This window comes from Anomaloglossus baeobatrachus, chromosome 4 (assembly GCF_048569485.1).
Source record: "Anomaloglossus baeobatrachus isolate aAnoBae1 chromosome 4, aAnoBae1.hap1, whole genome shotgun sequence".
NCBI classification, from domain to species: Eukaryota; Metazoa; Chordata; class Amphibia; order Anura; family Aromobatidae; genus Anomaloglossus; species Anomaloglossus baeobatrachus.
Window position 1 is genome coordinate 427,440,041 of NC_134356.1, and position 24,142 is coordinate 427,464,182.

General features: G+C 48.0%; 1 protein-coding gene across 7 annotated transcripts in view; it reads right to left on the reverse strand.

Moving 5' to 3' along the window:
• Window positions 1–24,142, reverse strand: part of SBF1 (SET binding factor 1) — a 209,865-nt gene that overhangs the window by 57,554 nt on the left and 128,169 nt on the right. For all 7 annotated transcript variants that reach the window (XM_075345423.1, XM_075345422.1, XM_075345421.1 and 4 more), the window contains 6 exons: window positions 23,752–23,864; window positions 19,614–19,763; window positions 18,322–18,390; window positions 17,972–18,127; window positions 16,309–16,565; window positions 10,043–10,215 (listed from right to left, as the gene is read on the reverse strand). In XM_075345423.1, the coding sequence (XP_075201538.1) occupies window positions 10,043–10,215; window positions 16,309–16,565; window positions 17,972–18,127; window positions 18,322–18,390; window positions 19,614–19,763; window positions 23,752–23,864 (918 nt within the window). The remainder of the gene's footprint in view (window positions 1–10,042; window positions 10,216–16,308; window positions 16,566–17,971; window positions 18,128–18,321; window positions 18,391–19,613; window positions 19,764–23,751; window positions 23,865–24,142) is intronic.

The following is a 24,142-nucleotide window of genomic DNA, read 5'->3' on the forward strand; positions in this document are numbered from 1 at the left end:
GACAGCTCTGGTCGAGTGTGCCTTGATCCCCGGCGGGGGGAGGCACCTGAGAACACTGGTAGGCATCCGAAATGGTCGACCTAATCCAACGGGCTAAGGTCGGCTTAGAAGCAGAGAGGCCGTTGCGCCAACCTGTGGTTAGCACAAAAAGAGAGGTGCACCGCCTAAGAACAGCGGTGCGAGACACATAGATCCGGAGAGCACGCACCAGAGTATGCAACGCTTTTTCAAAGCGATGAACAGGAGCCGGACAAAAGGAAGGTAGGGTAATGTCCTGGTTAAGGTGGAAAGGAGAGACCTTAGGAAGAAAGTCCGGAGTCGAACGGAGAACCACCTTATCTTGATGAAAAACTAAAAAAGGTGACTCCGAAGAGAGCGCAGCCAAATCGGAGACTCTCCGGAGGGAAGTTATGGCCACTAGAAAGACCACTTTCTGTGAAAGACGAAACAAAGAAACCTCCCTAAGAGGCTTAAAGGGGGGTTTCTGCAAAACCGTGAGAACCAAATTGAGGTCCCAGGGGTCCAAGGGCCACCGGTAAGGTGGAATGATGTGAGACGCGCCCTGCATGAAGGTGCAGGACCTGAGCCAGCCAGGCGATACGCCGCTGGAACAGCACTGACAGAGCAGAGACTTGTCCCTTGAGAGAGTTGAGGGACAGTCCCAGCTGCAGACTGGACTGTAGAAAGGACAGAAGGGTCGGCAAGGAAAAAGGCCAAGGAGGATGGCCGGAAGAGCGACTCCAGGAGAGGAAAATTTTCCAAGTCCTGTGATAGATCTTGGCGGAGGAAGACTTACGGGCCCGAGTCATAGTGGAGATGACTTCAGGAGGAATACCAGAAGCCGTCAAGATCCAGGACTCAAGAGCCACACCGTCAATCTGAGAGCCGCAGAATTCTGGCGGAAAAACTGACCTTGTGAGAGAAGGTCTGGACGGTCCGGAAGATGCCACGGCACCTCTACGGACAGATGGAGCAGGTCTGGGTACCAAGCTCGCCTGGGCCAGTCCGGAGCAATGAGGATGACTCGACGGCCCTCCATTCTGATCTTGCGCAGGACTCTGGGCAAGAGAGCTAGAGGGGGAAAAACGTAGGACAGACGAAACTGGGACCAGTCTTGAACCAGAGCGTCCGCGGCGAATGCCTGAGGATCGTGGGAGCGAGCTACGTAAACGGGAACTTTGTTGTTGTGACGGGATGCCATTAGGTCCACGTCCAGAGTGCCCCATTTGCGGCAGATTGACTGAAAAACTGCCGGGTGCAGGGACCACTCGCCACTGTCCACGGTTTGACGGCTGAGATAATCTGCCTCCCAGTTTTCCACGCCTGGAATGTGGACTGCGGATATGGTGGACTTGGAGTCCTCCGCCCATTGAAGGATGCGTTGTACCTCCAACATTGCCAGGCGGCTGCGTGTCCCGCCTTGGTGATTGATGTAGGCAACCGCTGTCGCGTTGTCTGACTGGACTCTGATGTGCTTGCCCACCAACAGGTGGTGAAAAGCTAGGAGAGCCAGAAGCACGGCTCTGGTTTCCAGCACATTGATTGCAAGGGCTGACTCGGACGGAGTCCAAGTGCCCTGCGCTCGGTGGTGGAGAGATACCGCTCCCCAGCCGGATAGACTGGCATCCGTGGTGAGGATCACCCAGGACGGGGCCAGAAAGGAGCGCCCCTGAGACAGAGAGAGGGGCCGAAGCCACCACTGAAGAGAGATCCTGGTCTGTGTCGACAGAGCCACTAACCTGTGCAAGGAGGAAGGCCGCTTGTCCCAACAGCGGAGAATGTCCAGCTGCAGGGGACGCAGATGGAACTGGGCAAAGGGAACAGCCTCCATTGACGCCACCATCTGACCCAGCACCTGCATCAGGCGCCTGAGAGAATAACGGCGGGGCCTCAGCAGAGAGCGCACCGCCAGTTGGAGGGACTGCTGTTTGACTAAGGGCAACTTCACAAGTGCCGGCAGAGTCTCGAACTGCATCCCTAGGTACATGAGACTCTGGGTCGGAGTCAGAGTGGATTTGGGAAGATTGACAAGCCACCCGAATTGGGCTAGAGTGGCGAGAGTGATTGAGACACTCCGCTGACAGTCCGCGCTGGATGAAGCCTTGACTAGAAGGTCGTCCAGGTAAGGAATCACTGCCAACCCCTGGAGGTGCAGAACCGCAATCACTGCTGCCATGAGCTTGGTGAATACCCGAGGGGCCGTGGCTAACCCGAAGGGGAGAGCCACGAATTGGAAATGTTCCTCTCCGATTGCAAAACGTAGCCAACGCTGGTGTGACACTGCAATTGGCACATGCAGATAGGCATCTCTGATGTCGATGGATGCCAGGAAATCCCCTTGGGTCATTGAGGCAATGACTGATCGCAGAGACTCCATGCGAAAATGCCGCACCTGAACATGCTTGTTGAGAAGCTTGAGATCCAGGATGGGCCGGAAGGAACAGTCCTTTTTGGGGACTAGGAAGAGATTTGAGTAGAAACCTCTGAACCGTTCCCGGGCGGGAACCGGTACAATTACTCCGTTGGCCTGCAAGGACGCCACGGCCTGAGAGAAGGCGGCGGCCTTTGAGCAGGGGGGAGTTGACAGAAAAAATCTGTTTGCCGGGCTGGAAGAGAATTCTATCCTGTAGCCGTGGGAGATGATATCCCGCACCCACTGATCGGAGACGTGTTGAAACCACGCGTCGCCAAAGTGGGAGAGCCTGCCACCGACTAAGGATGGTGCTGGAGCGGGCAGATAGTCACGAGGACGCTGCCTTGGCGGCGGCACCTCCTGCGGTCTTTTGTGGACGCGCTTTTGGGCGCCAGTTGGATTTCTGGTCCTTGGCTGAGTTAGTGGACGAGGCCGAGGGCTTAGAGGACGACCAGTTGGAGGAACGAAAGGAACGAAACCTCGACTGATTCCTGCCCTGGACAGGTTTCCTGGTTTTAGTTTGTGGCATGGAAGTACTCTTCCCACCAGTAGCTTCCTTAATAATTTCATCCAGCTGTTCACCGAACAGCCGGGACCCAGCAAAAGGGAGTCCAGCAAGGTACTTCTTTGAAGAGGCATGTGCCTTCCACTCTCGAAGCCACAAGATCCTGCGGATAGCGAGGGAATTAGCCGAAGCCACCGCAGTGCGGTGAGAAGCCTCCAGCATGGCAGACATGGCATAGGATGAAAAAGCTGAAGCTTGGGAAGTTAAGGTAACCATGTCGGGCATAGATTCCCTGGCGAGGGAATGCATCTCCTCTAGAGAAGCAGAGATGGCTTTGAGAGCCCACACTGCTGCAAAAGTCGGGGAGAACGAGGCCCCTGCCGCTTCATACACAGATTTGGCTAGAAGGTCAATCTGACGGTCAGTGGAATCCTTAAGAGAGGTGCCATCAGCCACCGATACAACGGTCCGGGCTGAGAGTCTAGACACCGGGGGGGTCTACCTTTGGGGAATGAGCCCACTCCTTGACCACCTCAGGTGGGAAGGGAAACCGGTCATCAGAACCACGTTTTGGGAAGCGTTTGTCAGGACAGGCCCTGGGCTTGGTCACAGCGGCCTGAAAGCTGGAGTGGTTAAAGAACACACTCTTTGCCCTTTTAGGCGAGGTAAACTGTTGCTTTTCTGCCAGAGAGGGTTGTTCCTCTGATACTGGCGGATTGAGATCCAGTACAGAATTAATGGACGCAATCAAATCACTAACATCTGAGTCACTTTCGGACAGATCAATGGGGTACATGGAGTTAACCTCCGAGCCCCCCGTAAAGGAATCCTCCTCGTCCTGCGAGTCAGCTCCTGAATCAGAGCCGCGGGACGAGGAAGGAGAGGGAACCCTGCGTCTCTTCTTAGAAGGACGGGGTCTGGGACCAGATAATGAATCCTCTGTGAGCTCCGGTCCTGAGAGACCCCTAGCAGCAGAGGCACCCTGTGAAGGGGGATGATGCATATTCAGCAAAGTCCTGGACAGAAGTCCCATGGAGTCGGCAAAAGACTGGGAGATAGACCTAGAAAAGGATTCTACCCAAGCCGGGGGTTCAGCCACAGGAGCAGGAGCAGCCTGAGAGACCACTGGGAGTGAGACTCCATGCTGAGGCACTGTCAGGTTAGAGCAGGCGTCACAATGTGGATAGGTGCTCGGTTCAGGCAGTAGGAGCTTACATGCAGCGCATACTGAATACAGCTTTGGAGCCTTGCTCCTCGTGTGTGACATGCTGCTGGAGTGGGGGCTCTGCCAGAGAATGACCCCCAGAGAGTATATACAGAGGTCCACAACCAGAGGTTGTGGCTTACCAGACCGCTGGAGTGGTGTTGTGTGCCCTCCAGATCCCGAAGCCCAAGCACAGCACCTCAGCAGGGATGGTGCAGACCAGCGCTGCAATGACTGATCGCAGGGGGGACGCTGAGAAAATGGCCGCCGGAGCGAAGAGAGGGGGCGGGACTTGCTTGAGAGCGGGATCTGGAGGGCCATAGAGACCTACAGGGGAGGGGACATACACTGCAGTGAGGAGTGACCCTCCCCTGTGCAGAACGGCCGCCGGGCGGAGCAGAGCCTGTCCCTCTGCATGAGTGACATGCGAGGGCAGGGAAACCGAAACTAGGCCTCCGGCAAAGCCGGGGCCTAAATTTGAGCGGTGCGGCCGGCGCGCAGGCACCATCGGCGCGGTTCTCAGGCGACAGCCATAGAACCCGCCGGAAATGTCATAAAACACAATCAGCACACTCTCCCACAACAATAAAGTACAGGGACCCCCAATATATAAACGCCTCAGGTACTTAGCTTGCTGAGACGCAGGGTTCCAAGTCCCTGGGGATGAGTTCTCCGGTCCAGCAGGATCCTGAAGGGCTGCGGATGGAGACCGGTCTCCTGCCAAGCATGGAGAACCGTGCTGGCTCCCACTTCAAGCCAGAGCCCAGGAGGGATAGTGAAGGAGCGCGGCATGTAAGGCTCCAGCCTTGGAATCACCCTTAACAACACCGCCGACACAGTGGGGTGAGAAGGGACATGCCGGGGGTCCAGACTTGGACCCGCTTTTCTTCAAACTCTTTCCAAAAATCAAAAAACAGATGAGAATGCATGTGTGGATGTATGCCTCCTGAACACAAAGCGATAAACTGGCTAGATCTGGTTCTCCAGGGGGTGTATAAGCTCAGAGGGAGGAGCTACACTTTTAGGTGTAATACTTTGTGTGTCCTCCGGAGGCAGAAGCTAAACACCCATTGTCTGGGTCTCCCATAGGAACGATAAAGAAATCATGTTTTAAAGTGTTTTGTTTTTGTTTTTTTTGCCAGAAGATGCAGATTTGGTGCAGGAATATAGTGTATCAGTTTCAGCCCTACATCTGCATCTCGTGGCAAAAAAATGCCATTTTCTGCCAGGAGATGTAGGTCTGATGGAACTCATTTCACGTGAGGTCACTGAGTTCAATGAGGTCACCTGAGGTCAGTTTAATTGCGGTCACAGGTTGGGCACTCAATGACATCACCGCTCACAGCTGCAGCTAAGTCAGTCTCTGCCTGAGCAGGCGGTCATGTTCTGTGCCCGAGCGCTGTGACGGGAGGATGTAGCAGAACAGGGATTATTGTTGGACCTCATGTGGATTATGTTGGACCTGGGTGTTTTTGGGGGGATATTTCTAAAAGATTGAAAAGGGGTGTTTTTCCTTGTATTTTATTTCAAATAAAGGATTTTTTTGTTGTTTGTGTTTATTTCAATTCACTTATGCAGGGGGGAATCTCATAGAAGCCTCCCATTACTAATCCAGGACTTAGTGGTAGGTGTGAGCTGTCATTAACCCCTTTAACCCCTTAGATTACCCAGATTGCCAAAGCATCAGGGCAAGCAAAATGAGCTGAGTAAAGTACAGGGATTGTCGCTCCTAATGGGTGTGACACTTTGGGCGGCTCCAGGCTGCTACTTTTAGACTGGGGGGCCCAATAATGATGGGTCTCCCCAGCCTGAGAATACCAGCCCCCAGCGGTCAGCTTTATCACGGCTGGGTATCAAAATTGGGGGGGGTCGGCATGCTGGTTTAATTATTTTAATAATAAATAAAAGTAGCATGGTGTCACTCGTATTTTGACAGACAGCCAAGATACTCACACAGCTGGGAACTGCAGCCTGTAGCTGTACGTTTTATTTGTGCTGGGTATCACAATAGGGAGGACCCTACGTCAATTTTATTTATTTTTACACCACTATAGAGATGCAGACAGTGTGTGTGATTCCAAGCAATCACAGACGCTGTTACACAGGGTGGGGGCGCTGTCTGACTGCAACCAAATCACAGATGCTGGGGCTGCCGGTGGGTGAGGGAAGCAGTAACTATTATATGAGGGTAATGAGCAGCTTCGGAAGTAGCGTTACAGCCACGTGAGAGACTCAGCAAGTCTGACGCCCCTGCTTTATTCCCCATTTTCTTTTTCCTGTTTTATTATTTGGGTGGCCAAATCCAACCAGTTACACATTGTTCCCTGAGAACTCAGTGTTCCAGGTCTGTGCAGGGATACTAGGTATCCAGTACGGGCCCTGAACTTTACAGTTCAGGTTCGCCCATCACTAGTTGCAACCTTTCATTAATTTTCTCTGGTGTTCATGTCTAGGGAGATTAGCTACAGTGCCATGGGTTGTAAACTTCTTAGTAATGTTGTGTTCTGTAGACAAAGGAACATCAAGAGCTCAGGAGAAGGACCTTGAGATTCTTGATATTTTTCATCAATTTTGGTTCTCAAGTACTCAGTTCTCTTCTCCGCTTTCTGCTCTCTATGCTTAGTGTGGCACACAGACACATAATGGAAAGATAGAGTCAACTTCTCCCCTTTTTATCTGGTTTCAGGTGTGATTTTCATATTGCCTAAACCTGTTAGACTGACACAGGTAAGTTTGAACGAGCATCACATTGCCCATTTTTGGGATTTTGTGTGAAATTTAGCCCAATTTGCTTTTTCTTCCTGTTTTTTTTTTTGGTGTTGTTTCAATACATAAAAAGAAAATAAACATGTGTATAGTAAAACATGTGTAGGTTCAATAATTTTCTGGTATAACTACTTCATTTTCTGGAACAATTTCAAGGGTGCCAAAACGTTCAGTATATATTGTATAAAAATTCAGATTTACGTGATGGAATTTTGACAGTGCTTTCGGAACATTACCATCAAGCTATGCCATTTCATTAGAATCCGATAAAGTGAGTGATAATGTAGTTTGTGTAAGTGTTTGATACACTGACGTCACTATAAAATCCTGGCAGATCTTTTCTGTGCCAGTTAGGTTCTTTTAGCTGCACAATGCGTGGGAGCTGCTAAAAGCTCCAGATTGATAATGAACAGTAGTGCTCAGAGTTTCCAGCTTAACCCTTACAAGACTTTCCTCATACATAGAAGGCTTCCTCTAACCTTTGCAGAAAGAGAGCAGTACATTGTAATATGTGATGCAGTCCCCAAACAAGCCATCACGTTTTAATTTTGGTACATCCACCTCTGTGGATCCCACTCCCGGCTTCACGTTATGCTGGGGGCACTGCACTCCTGAAAATTGACAGTTCAGACCTGCAGCATGGCTGCTGGAGACAGCTTTGCCTCTGCAACATGGAAGAAGCGCAGGGAGATTAAAGCTGGCCAGATCCAGGGATTATGTCCAGCTTCAGAATGGCACAAGTAGACTACACAGCATAGAGCCGGCTAGCAGCACTCATTCCTTACCTAGGGAACCAGCCACTACTGCAGGGTGGCCAGTAATACAAGGCAAGAATCTGTACACTATACATTTTAAAAAATCCCTCCGGTCCTGAGCATGAGGAGGACTTTAAATATGAGGTAAATTGCAATGCAATCTGTCTTTACAATCCGTATGCAATATTACCCATTTGTGAACTTGAGACAACCTCATTGATCAACAATGCAAAAAGTTATACACAGAAGTGGGATTCAAATTTTTAACAGGTTCTCTGTAAACCCCGCCCATTTGAAAACCACACCCATTCAGTAACTACACTCATTTTGTTAGCCACACCCATTTTCATGCAGTTTCCTCAACCAAAAAATACAAGTAATTTCAAGTAAAATCTCTTTCCCCTTCTTCCCCTCCTATACCTTCACTCTCCTGTCCAGCACCAGTTGTTCCAGTCACTGTCAGTCATATTGTATTAAACGGGTTTCCTACAATTTTTAAAAATTATTAATAAAGGAGCCCTCCCTAAAATTGGAACGGACGACCTTTCCCATACAGATCTCATCCCATGAGACACAACAAAGAGAACTGGAGAATATATGGCTGAGATAAAAATAATTTGTTTTATTGATTTATAATTAATACCATAGAAATATATAAGGAAAAAACCACACACAATTAAAAAACAAGGTGCTGTAGATGGAAAGAAAGGGGGGGAGGGAAAGGGGAGGAAAAAGCCCACCCTATCCTAATCCCACAAGAGACAGACACATCAGTATAGATATCGGGGATGTATGGGGGGTACACTACATAACACTATAAATAAATAAAGAGATGTAGGTAAGGAATTATAAATAGAGGGGACAGGACTATTGCACATATCGGCTAATTAGATTCATTATACTGCCCTAAGTCCCAGCCATAAATTAGGCAAAGTATAGAACGACCATTGCCCCAAAGGGCAGGGTATCAAGTATAGTCTCACCCATAAAGAGGTAGCCCCACCGATGTGTCTCTCGCTGCCTTAAAGGCAGGTTTAAGGCAGCGAGAGACACATCGGTGGGGCTACCTCTTTATGGGTGAGACTATACTTGATACCCTGCCCTTTGGGGCAATGGTCGTTCTATACTTTGCCTAATTTATGGCTGGGACTTAGGGCAGTATAATGAATCTAATTAGCCGATATGTGCAATAGTCCTGTCCCCTCTATTTATAATTCCTTACCTACATCTCTTTATTTATTTATAGTGTTATGTAGTGTACCCCCCATACATCCCCGATATCTATACTGATGTGTCTGTCTCTTGTGGGATTAGGATAGGGTGGGCTTTTTCCTCCCCTTTCCCTCCCCCCCTTTCTTTCCATCTACAGCACCTTGTTTTTTAATTGTGTGTGGTTTTTTCCTTATATATTTCTATGGTATTAATTATAAATCAATAAAACAAATTATTTTTATCTCAGCCATATATTCTCCAGTTCTTTTTGTTGGGTCTCATATCTCTTAAGGAGAGGCTTGATAACTAATGAGTTATTTTTTGAGATGTTGTGCACCTTTATAATTTTGTTAGATCTCATCCCATGTGGCTGCTTTTCCAGTGCAGATCCCATCCCATGTGGTCTCTTTCCCCCTACAAATCCCATCCCATGTGGTCTCTTTCCCCCTACAAATCCCATCCCATGTGGTCTCTTTCCCCTGCAGATCCCTTCCCATTATGGCCTTTTTCCCCTGCAGATCCCATCTCATCATGGCCTCTTTCCCCAACTGATTTCATCCCATGTGCTCCTTTTCCCCTGCAGATCCTTTCCCATATGGCTCCTCTCCCAATATAGTTCCCATGTTATGCGGCCTCCACTCCCCATATAGTTCCTATGTTTTGCGGCTCCTCTCCCCATATATTTCCCATCTTTATGGAGCTCCTCTCCCTGCATCTTCGGCTCTATGAGCGCTTACCTGCTCCAAGCACTGGCGGCCTCTCCTCTACCTTCCGTCCTCTGCGGCACTCTGCACGCTGACAGGCGGCAGCAGGAGGAGTAACCTCACCACACTGCCGTGACCTCTGCAGCGTCAGCGCATCGCTGCACGCCAGGTCAGGGAGCAGACAGGCTCCACTGAACCCGGAAGTGCAGCGCGTACAGATGTTTGGGGATTCATTTGTGCAAGTGTCGAAAAGACACTAACACAAGTGAATACTGGAAACCGGATCGCCAGAGCAGTTTCCGGCTGCTATTTTAAGAATCGGTTCACCCGAACTGGACAGAACCGGCTGAATCCCACCCCTGGTTATATATATTGTATTACAGAACTCTAAATTTATGACTGTGAAGAAACTAAAGCAGCACTACCCATACTACTAACCGCACTTAAAATAACAACTTTCTGTTACAAAGTGGAATCCTGTACCTGGGATCATGGTATGCAGGCCTTTCAGGTGATCGGATGTAACCCCACTCTCAGTACACACTTTGTCCACGAAACGGGTTATAAAACGAACAACATAATGAGCCACATCTGAGCCTTCAGAATCTTCAAAACCACTTTCAGTATCTGCACTTTCTGCAACGCTGCCTGCCATGCTGAATTTGTAGGGAAAAAAATAGGTTAGCTCATTGAATATTGCAAAAGCATGATCAAAGAAGGGAATTTTGTTTACTTACCGTAAATTCCTTTTCTTCTAGCTCCAATTGGGAGACCCAGACAATTGGGTGTATAGGCTATGCCTCCGGAGGCCGCACAAAGTATTACACTTAAAAGTGTTAAGCCCCTCCCCTTCTGCCTATACACCCCCCGTGCTCCCACGGGCTCCTCAGTTTTGGTGCAAAAGCAAGAAGGAGGAAAAAGAATTATAAACTGGTTTAAAGTAACTTCAATCCGAAGGAATATCGGAGAACTGAAACCATTCAACATGAACAACATGTGTACACAAAAAAACAGGGGCGGGCGCTGGGTCTCCCAATTGGAGCTAGAAGAAAAGGAATTTACGGTAAGTAAACAAAATTCCCTTCTTCTTTGTCGCTCCATTGGGAGACCCAGACAATTGGGACGTCCAAAAGCAGTCCCTGGGTGGGTAAAATAATACCTCGTAAGAGAGCCGTAAAACGGCCTCTTCCTACAGGTGGGCAACCGCCGCCTGAAGGACTCGTCTACCTAGGCTGGCATCCGCCGAAGCATAGGTATGCACCTGATAGTGTTTCGTGAAAGTGTGCAGGCTCGACCAGGTAGCCGCCTGACACACCTGCTGAGCCGTAGCCTGGTGCCTCAAAGACCAGGACGCGCCCACGGCTCTGGTAGAATGGGCCTTCAGCCCTGAGGGAACCGGAAGCCCAGACGAACGGTAGGCTTCGAGAATTGGCTCCTTGATCCACCGAGCCAAGGTTGATTTGGAAGCCTGTGACCCTTTACGCTGGCCAGCGACAAGGACAAAGAGTGCATCCGAGTGGCGCAGGGGCGCCGTACGAGAAATGTAGAGTCTGAGTGCTCTCACCAGATCTAACAAGTGCAAATCCTTTTCACATTGGTGAACTGGATGAGGACAAAAAGAAGGTAAGGAGATATCCTGATTGAGATGAAAGGGGGATACCACCTTAGGGAGAAATTCCGGAACCGGACGCAGAACCACCTTGTCCTGGTGAAAAACCAGGAAAGGGGCTTTGCATGACAGCGCTGCTAGCTCACACACTCTCCGAAGTGATGTGACTGCTACTAGAAAAACCACTTTCTGCGAAAGGCGTGATAGAGAAATATCTCTCATTGGCTCGAATGGTGGTTTCTGAAGAACCAGCAGCACCCTGTTCAGATCCCAGGGTTCTAACGGCCGCTTGTAAGGAGGAACGATGTGACAAACCCCCTGCAGGAACGTGCGTACCTGTGGAAGTCTGGCTAGGCGCTTCTGGAAAAACACAGAGAGCGCTGAGACTTGTCCCTTAAGGGAGCCGAGCGACAAACCCTTTTCCAGTCCAGATTGAAGGAAGGACAGAAAAGTGGGCAAGGCAAAAGGCCAGGGAGAAAATCCCTGAGCAGAGCACCACGACAGGAAAATTTTCCACGTCCTGTGGTAGATCTTGGCGGACGTTGGTTTCCTAGCCTGTCTCATAGTGGCAACGACGTCTTGAGATAACCCTGAAGACGCTAGGATCCAGGACTCAATGGCCACACAGTCAGGTTGAGGGCCGCAGAATTCAGATGGAAAAACGGCCCTTGAGATAGCAAGTCTGGTCGGTCTGGTAGTGCCCACGGTTGGCCGACCGTGAGATGCCACAGATCCGGGTACCACGACCGCCTCGGCCAGTCTGGAGCGACGAGGATGACGCGGCGGCAGTCGGCCCTGATCTTGCGTAACACTCTGGGCAACAGTGCCAGCGGAGGAAACACATAAGGGAGCTGAAACTGCGACCAATCCTGAACTAAGGCGTCTGCCGCCAGAGCTCTGGGATCTTGAGACCGTGCCATGAACGTCGGTACCTTGTTGTTGTGCCGGGACGCCATGAGGTCGACGTCCAGCACCCCCCAGCGGCAACAGATCTCCTGAAACACGTCCGGGTGAAGGGACCATTTTTCCTGCGTCCATGCCCTGGCGACTGAGATAATCTGCTTCCCAGTTTTCCACGCCTGGGATGTGAACTGCAGAGATGGTGGAGGCCGTGGCTTCCACCCACATCAAAATCCGCCGGACTTCCTGGAAGGCTTGCCGACTGCGTGTGCCGCCTTGGTGGTTGATGTATGCCACCGCTGTGGAATTGTCCGACTGAATTCGGATCTGCTTGCCTTCCAGCCACTGCTGGAACGCTTTCAGGGCAAGATACACTGCCCGTATTTCCAGAACATTGATCTGAAGCGAGGACTCTTGCTGGGTCCACGTACCCTGAGCCCTGTGGTGGAGAAAAACCGCTCCCCACCCTGACAGACTCGCGTCCGTCGTGACCACCTCCCAGGATGGGGGTAGGAAGGATTTCCCCTTCGATAATGAAGTGGGAAGAAGCCACCACCGAAGGGAAGCTTTGGTCGCCTGAGAGAGGGAGACGTTCCTGTCGAGGGACGTCGGCTTCCTGTCCCATTTGCGTAGGATGTCCCATTGAAGAGGACGCAGGTGAAACTGCGCGAAAGGAACTGCCTCCATTGCTGCCACCATCTTCCCCAGGAAGTGCATGAGGCGCCTCAAGGGGTGTGACTGGCCTTGAAGGAGAGATTGTACCCCTGTCTGTAGTGACCACTGCTTGATCAGCGGAAGCTTCACTATCGCTGAGAGGGTATGAAACTCCATGCCAAGGTATGTGAGCGATTGGGCCGGTGTCAGATTTGACTTTGGAAAATTGATGATCCACCCGAAACTCTGGAGAGTCTCCAGGGTAGCGTCGAGGCTGTGTTGGCATGCCTCTTGGGAGGGTGCCTTGATCAGGAGATCGTCCAAGTAAGGGATCACCGAGTGACCCTGAGAGTGGAGGACCGCTACTACAGTAGCCATAACCTTGGTGAAAACCCGTGGGGCTGTTGCCAGGCCGAACGGCAGTGCCACGAACTGCAGGTGTTCGTTTTCTATGGCGAAGCGCAAGAAGCGCTGGTGCTCTGGAGCAATCGGTACGTGGAGATAAGCATCTTTGATATCGATCGATGCAAGGAAATCTCCTTGGGACATTGAGGCGATGACGGAGCAGAGGGATTCCATCCGGAACCGCCTGGTCGTTACGTGTTTGTTGAGAAGTTTCAGGTCCAGGACAGGACGGAAAGACCCGTCCTTCTTTGGGACCACAAACAAGTTGGAGTAAAAACCGTGGCCCTGTTGCTGAAGAGGAACAGGGACCACCACTCCTTCTGCCTTCAGAGTGCCCAGCGCCTGCAGAAGAGCCTCGGCTCGCTCGGGAGGCGGGGATGACCTGAAGAATCGAGTCGGGGGACGAGAGGTGAACTCTATCTTGTAACCGTGAGACAGAATGTCTCTCACCCAACGGTCTTTTACCCGTGGCAGCCAGGCGTCGCAAAAGCGGGAGAGCCTGCCACCGACCGAAGATGCGGAGTGAGGAGGCCGAAAGTCATGAGGAAGCCGCTTTGGTAGCGGCACCTCCGGTGGCCTTTTTAGGATGTGACTTAGACCGCCATGCGTCAGAGTTCCTTTGATCTTTCTGAGGCCTTTTGGACGAGGAGAATTGGGACCTGCCCGCGCTTCGAAAGGACCGAAACCTCGACTGCCCCTTCCTCTGTTGGGGTATGTTCGGTTTGGGCTGGGGTAAGGATGTATCCTTTCCCTTGGATTGTTTGATGATTTCATCCAAACGCTCGCCAATCGGTCGCCAGAAATTGGCAAACTGGTTAAGCGCTTTTTGGAAACAGAATCTGCCTTCCATTCCCGTAGCCACAAGGCCCTGCGGAGTACCACCGAATTGGCGGCTGCAACCGCCGTACGGCTTGCAGAGTCCAGGACAGCATTAATAGCGTAAGACGCAAATGCCGACGTCTGAGTGGTTATGGACGCCACCTGTGGCGTGGACGTGCGTGTGGCTGCGTCAATTTGCGCTTGACCTGCTGAGATAGCTTGTAGCGCCCATACGGCTGCGAACGCTGGGGCAAAAGAAGCGCCGATAGCTTCATAGATGGATTTCAACCAGAGTTCCATCTGCCTGTCAGTGGCATCTTTGAGTGAAGCCCCATCTTCCACTGCAAGTATGGATCTAGCTGCCAGTCTGGAGATTGGAGGATCCACTTTGGGACACTGAGCCCAACTTTTGACCACGTCAGGGGGAAAAGGATAACGTGTATCCTTAAGGCGCTTAGAAAAACGCTTATCTGGACAAGCATGGTGATTCTGGACTGCCTCTCTGAAATCAGAGTGGTCCAGAAACATACTCGGTGTACGCTTGGGAAACCTGAAACGGAATTTCTCCTGCTGAGAAGCTGACTCCTCCACCGGAGGAGCTGAGGGAGAAATATCCAACATACGATTGATGGACGCAATAAGGTCGTTCACTATGGCGTCCCCGTCCGGAGTATCAAGATTGAGAGCGGCCTCAGGATCAGAATCCTGATCAGCTGTCTCCGCATCATCAACCAGAGATTCCCCCCTCTGAGACCCTGCACAATATGATGATGTCGAGGGAAAATCTAAGCGAGCTCGCTTAGTCGGTCTGGGGCTGGGGTCTGTGTCAGAACCCTCAGCCTGGGATCCATGAGATACCCCGGGAGGACATTGTTGGTCCAGCTGAGGTGGGCCAGGGAACAAAGATTCAACAGAGTCCCTGTGCTGAGATACCGGCCTGGACTGCAAGGCTTCTAGTATCTTAGCCATAGTCTCAGAGAGTTTTGCAAACTCCGTCCCCGTCACCTGAACAGTGTTAGCAGGTGGCTACACAATGAGGGTCAGTGGAACCTGCCGGTAGCGGGGTCGTACATGCGGCGCAGGCAACATAATAAGCCTGTGTTTTGGCACCCCTGCCTTTCGTGGGCGCCATGCTATTATCTTCCCTGAGTAACACAATAGGGTATATAGCCAGAAATCAACTGTGCACCATACAGTGTAAAACATATATACCATAAACATATAATGTTACACTACTGCACAATGGGGCTAGCACCACAGGTGCTGCTTACCACCCGCCTAAAGCGGTTGTGAGGCCACCAGAGTCCCTGCCTGGGTCTCCCAGACTTTGTCCCCCTCTGCAGCGTCCGAGGAGCTGACAGGAATGGCTGCCGGCGTCCTGAGGAGAGGAGGGAGCCGTGGGCGTGACCCAGAAAGAGCGGGAACTGGTGCCCACACTGTGCACAGTGAGAGGGGTGGAGTATGCAAAGCATGCTCCAGCCCTCAGTGCTGCTCGTTCTGTGCAGCGTCCCGCCCTTCCCCTGCCTGTCAGGGCTGTGGGCGGGAGGAAAGGAAACTAGGCCGCAAAAAGCCGGGGACTCTAGTAATAAACGCGGCCGCCGTAAAAGCGCGGCCGGCGTGAAAGTCCCCGGCGCACTACAAGTCCCAGCCGCGCCGCAGTGTTTCCATGGCCGCGGCGGTCAGTGCGGCAGTCCCGATACATAAACACACTCAGCAACGCTGAGTGTGTAATGGCACATATTAACCCGGTCAGCGCCGTGGTCCCCGGTGCACTAGCACACCCAGCAAAGCTGGAGTGTTGCTGTGCGCTGTCCCCACAGGGATACAGAGTACCTCCAAGTAGCAGGGCCATGTCCCTGAACGATACCCGGCTCCTATCCAGCAGGCTCCACAGGAGTTGTGGATGAAGCACGGTCTCAGTGCCTGGAGACCGATAGGATCCCACTTCACCCAGAGCCCTGAGGGGGATGGGGAAGGAAAACAGCATGTGGGCTCCAGCCTCCGTACCCGCAATGGATACCTCAACCTTACAACACCACCGACAAGAGTGGGGTGAGAAGGGAGCATGCTGGGGGCTCTATATGGGCCCACTTTTCTTCCATCCGACATGGTCAGCAGCTGCTGCTGACCAATCTGTGGAGCTGTGCGTGCGTGTCTGACCTCCTTCGCACAAAGCAAAAAAACTGAGGAGCCCGTGGGAGCACGGGGGGTGTATAGGCAGAAGGGGAGGGGCTTAACACTTTTAAGTGTAATACTTTGTGCGGCCTCCGGAGGCATAGCCTATACACCCAATTGTCTGGGTCTCCCAATGGAGCGACAAAGAAAAAGAAATGTCATCAGAAGACAAAGTCTGGTCAATAACCTGTTGGTAATGAAGCTGTTGGATACACTTTCAGTATCTCCAAATCCAGCTCCTCCTCGCAGAAGTCGGCTTTTGGAGGTGTCCAGTGGTAGAAGAAGGTAGCTCATACGGTTGGCATAGTGGATAGCCTGGCTAAACACTGTGCTCTCCTCCTTCTGGATAAGTTCTAACTGTTTGTCACGTGGAAGTGTTGGCCATAGACGACACTGCTCAGCCGCCAATTCCAGGGCAGATCTCTCCTCTACTTCCACTTCATCCTAATAAAACGTATTTTACAGTTTACTCAAGACAATGAGCAAATGACATTTACAGTACAGGAAAATCAGGATAATAGATCATAAAAAATTGCAATATGTCCTTTAAAAATAGAAGCCTTGAGAGCAATAGTAGGGGTGCCTGGCCCTGTACTTTACAGTTATCGCTAACAGAACTGGAAATTACTACAAATGTTACAATTAACAATAACAGCCAAAAAAGGGAATCTGTCACCAGGTATTTGCTCCCCCATGTGAGAGTAGCATAATATAGAGAGAGACCCTGATTCCAGAGATGTGTCACTTACTGAGCTGTTTGCTGTCATTTTGATAAAATCAGTGTTTTTTTCTGCTGCAGATCTAACAGTTATACAGAGCTCATGAATATGCTGGACTACCTGGCAGCAGACCAAGTAATCCTCTAATGATAATTACTGCTTTGTAATCAGTGATTTTATCACAACTACACTAAGGAGCCCAGTAAATGACAACACTGGAATCAGGATCTCTGCCCCTACGTCATGCTGCTCTCAGATTAGGTGTTAAAAACTCGGTGACAGATTCCATTTAATTGTATTATTGTGAACATGATCACATGATAAATTAAGCCTATGGCCATCTCTAATAAGTTCCAAGCCCTCCCCCACAAACATATTCATACATTTGTATTTACAATCATGAAAAATAGGATATGTGATAGAAAATATAAACTTAGCACAAGTGTCTACTAACCTTTAAAACACTTCTTATGTTCATATGATCCAAAACTTAATGCATCGACATACTCAAGTCAATAAATCAGTATATATTGTTGTTACTTCATGCCCATAGACTGAGGTTTACCACCATTATGCTTTCCCTTACCACTCTCTATTACCCCATAATCCACTTTTTCATACAGTCCTCTGTAAAGGCCCGCATACATTAATCATTTTGAGGCGCTAAACGACCTTCAATCAGCCACGGATCAGCAATTGTTTAATAACCTGGCTTCAGATGCTCACTGAACGCTCATCATTGTTTTTGGTGGATTTCCTGAAGGAGAGGGGTTATCTTCGAAACGCGTAGAATAAACCACCCTGCATTGCTCTTATTTGAAATTAACTCTTTATTGGCACAGCAGCACGGACCTTTTTCCACTTTTTATCCTTGTTTTTTTCTCTCATCATTGTTCTCGGCAGCGGAGGTACTGTTTACATAGCACAGCTGGCCAAAATGATAATCTTTTGTGCAACCAAAAAAATCGTTTCACCTATCGGCAGCCTATTTAGAATGCATGATTATCAAGAAACAATTTCTAGAAACGCTTGTTCTTGATAATCAAGCAGTGAAAATACATTTTTAAGTCAGCTAACCGACACCTATGTAGCCAAAATCCCACAAAAGTGTAAAAACTTTTGCATAGTTACCATATGCGAGGCGTTCTCCTCCGAATTCACATACAAAGCCCTGATGTGGTTTTGAACATCTCCATAAAACATGGCTTCCCAGAACTGCATGTTGGTCCAAACTAAGTGCTCTTGTACACAGCTGTAAGCAAACTGCGTGATGCCCGGACTTAATTTCTGGAAAGAAGGTTTACATAAGGAATAGAATAGAAGCCAAAAAATGTATTAAAACCAAACAGATGTCTAATATTTGCCAATATTAACACTAGAACTACTGGACTCGTGACACCTATATAGAAATACATGGTGCAAAGTAGTCAAAATGACTTCCTCAGTAGTTCTAGTGTTAAAATGCATGAATAAAAACTTACCCTGCAGAATGCTGTAACCAAAGGTAAAAGGGCTGCAGCTATAAAATGTTCATCCAGAGATGTGCAATCCTACAGAAGAAAAGGCAGGCCTATCACTTCAACCATAAAACCTTCAGGATTTACATTCCTCGTAAAAGACTCACGTACAAGAAAATTAAATATTGTGAAAATGGCCAACTATTTGCAAAATTCCCTATTTATATACCCTGTAATAATTCACACTTTTCTTCCTGGGAACTTGGGCTATCCAAAATACCTGACCTCCTACAAAGACAATGAAACATTTTTGATTTGATGTACTGGATCTTCAATAAAAATAATATATATATATATATATATATATATTTCTTTTGGTCTCTGCATTGTCTATATCACTATACCATTATTTTAGTGGGATGAGATACAAACCTCTATAGCTGTCTCTTTGCATCTTCTGACCCATTATATGAGAATACATTGAGGGTTGGGTGCAATTAATTTTGTATTACATCTTTTTTTGTTTGCACCTAACCCTTTCTGCATGCGACACCTTGCACAAGGCACAGTTTATCTGGTGGTTACTGCTTCAGTATATTTTTGGCATTAGTTCACCATTCCTGGTGTTTTATACATAGGGCTAATTCTATAATAAACAGTTCTATGTGGGTCAGATACCATAGCCATACATGACCTAGAATAGTCCTCATTTAGAACAAGGGTCATTTAGGGATTTATAGGGTAAGCCGCCGCTGAGTGGGGGTGTCAAATTGTTGCCACCTTGGGTGCCAATCTCAACGATTAGGTAGGGCTAAGATTCTTAGGGCATGATAGGGCGAGACCCTCCCTGGTCTGCCCCACCAATATACCTACCCACAGTGTAACCTGGTTTCTATTTATTTTTAAGACTATTGCTCCTTTTCTTTTGTCTGTTTTTACACATTAATAGGCCCCCTTCCCTCCACAAATTTTTAGGAAAATAAATAAGGTAACACTAAAGGCCCTGTCACACACAGAGATAAATCTTTGGCAGATCTGTGGTTGCAGTGAAATCATGGACATATTGTTCCATTTGTACACAGCCACAAACCTGGCACTGATTGTCCACAATTTCACTGCAACCACAGATCTGCCGCAGATTTATCTCTGTGTGTGACAGGGCCTTTAGACGTCTCCACAGAAGTGCACACCATGGCTAAAAGAGTAACTATCCTTATCTTACTAATTTCTGCACATATATAGAAAGCTTCCAATTTGGCAGTGCACAGAAATTTTTTAAGATCATTAGGAAGGGAAAAGATATTTTAGCAACTCACCTGTAGGCAGCAATTCATCAGACGAACAATGAAGTCAAACTGTTGGTGATCCAACACGGCGCGGTTCTGCTGCACATGCAGGTTGAGCTCCTGTGTTAGACACTGTCGTGCTGCTCTCCCTTTCAGTGCCCGAAGAACAGCAGGGTGAAGCTGCCGGGGGAATGTCAAGGTCAATAAGAGTTAATTTTCCCAGTGTATATATTTCCATACACTAATAATGAGATTGATGTCTTACGGTCCATTCCTCCAGTACTGAGCAATCAGCGTTTGAACGTGGTTTAAGTCCAGTTTGTGGATCTGAAACCTCTGTCAGTCCAGCTCTATTCCTCGGCCAACAGCATCTTCTACTGCTTCGATTGACAGCCTGGGTAGGCAACAGAGCTGGAGTGACTGAGGCTTCAGATTTACATATAGCTTTTTCAGCCTAATTTGGCTATCAATTTAAACGCAGATTTCCATGTGATGGAGGAATGGACTGGTCATGTATAGGTATTGCTGGACTGGTCATGTATAGGTATTGATGGACTGGTCATGTATAGGTATTGATGGACTGGTCATGTATAGGTATTGATGGACTGGTCATGTATAGGTATTGATGGACTGGTCATGTATAGGTATTGATGAACTGGTCATGTATAGGTATTGCTGGACTGGTCATGTATAGGTATTGCTGGACTGGTCATGTATAGGTATTGCTGGACTGGTCATGTATAGGTATTGCTGGACTGGTCATGTATAGGTATTGATGGACTGGTCATGTATAGGTATTGATGGACTGGTCATGTATAGGTATTGCTGGACTGGTCATGTATATGTATAGGTATTGCTGGACTGGTCATGTATAGGTATTGCTGGACTGGTCATGTATAGGTATTGCTGGACTGGTCATGTATAGGTATTGCTGGACTGGTCATGTATAGCTATTGCTGGACTGGTCATGTATAGGTATTGCTGGACTGGTCATGTATAGGTATTGCTGGACTGGTCATGTATAGGTATTGCTGGACTGGTCATGTATAGGTATTGCTGGACTGGTCATGTATAGCTATTGCTGGACTGGTCATGTATAGGTATTGCTGGACTGGTCATGTATAGGTATTGCTGGACTGGTCATGTATAGGTATTGCTGGACTGGTCATGTATAGGTATTGCTGGACTGGTCATGTATAGGTATTGCTGGACTGGTCATGTATAGGTATTGCTGGACTGGTCATGTATAGGTATTGCTGGACTGGTCATGTATAGGTATTGCTGGACTGGTCATGTATAGGTATTGCTGGACTGGTCATGTATAGGTATTGCTGGACTGGTCATGTATAGCTATTGCTGGACTGGTCATGTATAGGTATTGCTGGACTGGTCATGTATAGGTATTGCTGGACTGGTCATGTATAGGTATTGCTGGACTGGTCATGTATAGGTATTGCTGGACTGGTCATGTATAGGTATTGATGGACTGGTCATGTATAGGTATTGCTGGACTGGTCATGTATAGGTATTGCTGGACTTGTCTACCAAAGAGCAACATGCGCATATAAATAGTTTTGGAGGTGAAATCCTGCTGACAGATTCTCTTTAATGAAAAGGAGCCAGCCATATGAGTCTCTGGTAATTCCATGCAAGAAAGAAGTACAATTGCTCTTTTATAAACACAATTTTTTTTTTACATTTATAACTGGATTAAACTCTTCATCACAATCATAGTCTCAACATTATGCTTTTCTAAACTACTTATACATTTATTAATGGGTAATTTTGTACAACCGCTGGTTTTAAACAATGACATTTCAATCATAATATGTCAATTCCACTGTCTGGCTTCCAGCTCTATGACATACTAAATAATGCAGACCTCTGGGGAATTACAGGCAGCGCTGCTATGAAAACATTATTACGTGGTCTTGTTTAATCTTCCCATCATTTCTATATTCGGAGAATGCACGTATTGCAAAGAAGGACTCCTACACACTACTAACTTCACATATATTCAGTTTAGATGGCAGACCTAAGAAATTACCTGATGCCGAAAACAAAAACAAAATAAACAATAATTTGACACTCCATACTTAAGGTGGCTTTACACACTACGATGTCGCTACAGCGATCTTGTTGGGGTCACGGAATTTGTGACGCACATCCGGCCGCGTTAGTGATGTCGTGCGTGACACCTATGAGTGATTTTGCATCGTCACAAAAACGTTCAAAATCGCTCATCGATGACATCACCCCCTATTCCCAATTATCGCTGCTGATGCTTGGGCAATGTTGTTCGTCGTTCCTGCGGCAGCACACATCGCTATGTGTGACACCGCAGGAACGAGGAACCTCACCTTAGCTGTGTCCCGGCAGCAATGAGGAAGGAAGGAGGTGGGCGGGATGTTACGTCCCGCTCATCTCCGCCCCTCCGCTTTGATTGGGCGGACGCTTAATGACGTCGCTGTGACGCTGAACGAACCGCCCCCTTAGAAAGGAGGCGGTACGCCGGTCACAGCGACATCGCTATGCAGGTAAGTATATGTGACGGGGGTGCACGATTTTGTGCGCGAAGGGCAGCGATATGCCCGTGTCGCACAAACGATGGGGGCGGGCACGCACGCTAGCGATCTCGCTAGCGACATTGCAGTGTGTAAAGCGGGCTTTAGAGTAGTTGGTGATTGTGCCACTGTCCTTTCAGCAATTAGCTGGGGTACCCGATTTCCAATTTATCACCATTTCGGTCATGTCTAGATATATAGTTTGTTTAAAGGGGTTGTCCAGGATAAGTTTATTTGGGAATAAGTCTGCAGACATAAAAAATCCTAAAAACACCCGTTTCTGTTGACTGGCTGCAAATGTGATATAAAGACTACATCACGCATGAGCACTGCAGCCAATTGCTGGGCTTAATGGTTTGAGCCATATACATTAGCAGAGCCACTGAGTCACTGCTGAAGCCTGTCAGCAAAACCTGAGAGCGTTGCATCTTTGCTATTTTTTAAGTCTGATAGCTTATAGTCAAATGTAAACATATTCCAGAGAACCTCTTTAAAAGGGAATCTATCAACAGGTTTTTGCTACCACAACTGAGAGCAGCATGATGTAGGCACAGAGATCCTGAATCCAATGGTGTATCACTTAGATTACTGGGTGCAGCCGTTCTGACATCAGAATTTTAGATCTCGACATGTAGCAGAACAGAGAGCTGTCCCCACTCACACCAGGCTCTCATTAGAGATGGTACATTGACAGTGAGGTGTCATTCACAGGAGGAGGTCTACCAAACTGCCACACGCCATGACCTTGTAGTCCGAGCAATGATAAGACCTGATGTGTCTTGCAGCTTAAACAGTCTTCAAAGTAGGAGAGGACAAGGGGGTTAATGCCGCACATTCGCCAGAAAAGCTGTAAACTTGTTGATTAACTAATAATTCTTTTATTCCATAGGTCTATGCGTTTCGAGGTATGAGACCTCTTCTTCAGGACCAAACAATCAACAATACGTATTGTCGATTGTTTGGTCCTGTGGAAAAGATCCCAACAAGTTTATAGCTTTTCTGGTCAATGCGCGGCGTTAACTCCTTCTCCTCTCCTGCTTTGAAGACTCACCCACTGGGGGCTGCGGCAGCCGCCATTATCTATATGTTATCTGTGGTGATTGTGACCCTCACAACAACATAAGGTGAGTGTATATTATTACACATTGCCCTTTTATTTATCTGGTAAGCCCCTATCAATGCTTCTTTTTTCTAATCTTATCATTGCTGCTTAAACAAGCATAAGAAATTAACAACAGAACCTTGACAAGGCAGGCATCCCTGAACTGTAAGTTTTAACCCTTGCAGCATGCAGTCATCAGATGACATAGTAAAAACCTACTAACAGATTCTCTTTAAAATTACAAGAACACTATTATCACACACTAACTATTGCGCAAATCAACTAAATTGCTGATCCAGACAGGTCCCACTGTTGGGATCACCTAATATCTGATTTCTAGCTTCGTAGGAGTCCTCGTGGAGAGACCCTCAGTGATTAACGTCTCTGTTGGATAGCTGATTTCTTGCTAACTTGGAACAATCCCTTTAAGAATATTTTAACTAAACAAAAAAATAAATAACATATACAGGTAAAATCAGTAAAAAAAAAAATTGACCATTACCTTTTTAGCCTCTAGCATTTTGTTTTCGAAGATGTAAGAAATACAGTTCCTCACAACTTCTAGCCGCCTGTTGCTGTTAGCCAGAGCACTGCCGTTCCGCTCCACAATCGCAGCTACAAAAGACAAAAATCAATAGGATTAGAAAAGTTTTTCTGGTCGTCCACTTGTACCAAGAAGAAAGTCTATAATGATTTATATCTTTTTGTAGGCCTCTCAGTTCTTTGGATGCTTTGAACATGAATGATCCTATTCTCATATTCAGATCATGACTTACAGACTCAGATTTTGAAACACAATGAACAGCTTCATGATCAAAGTAAAATGTAGACACAACAAAGTAGGTACAAAATTTTAAAGCATAAAAGAAAAAGTAAGGAAAATATACAGTATT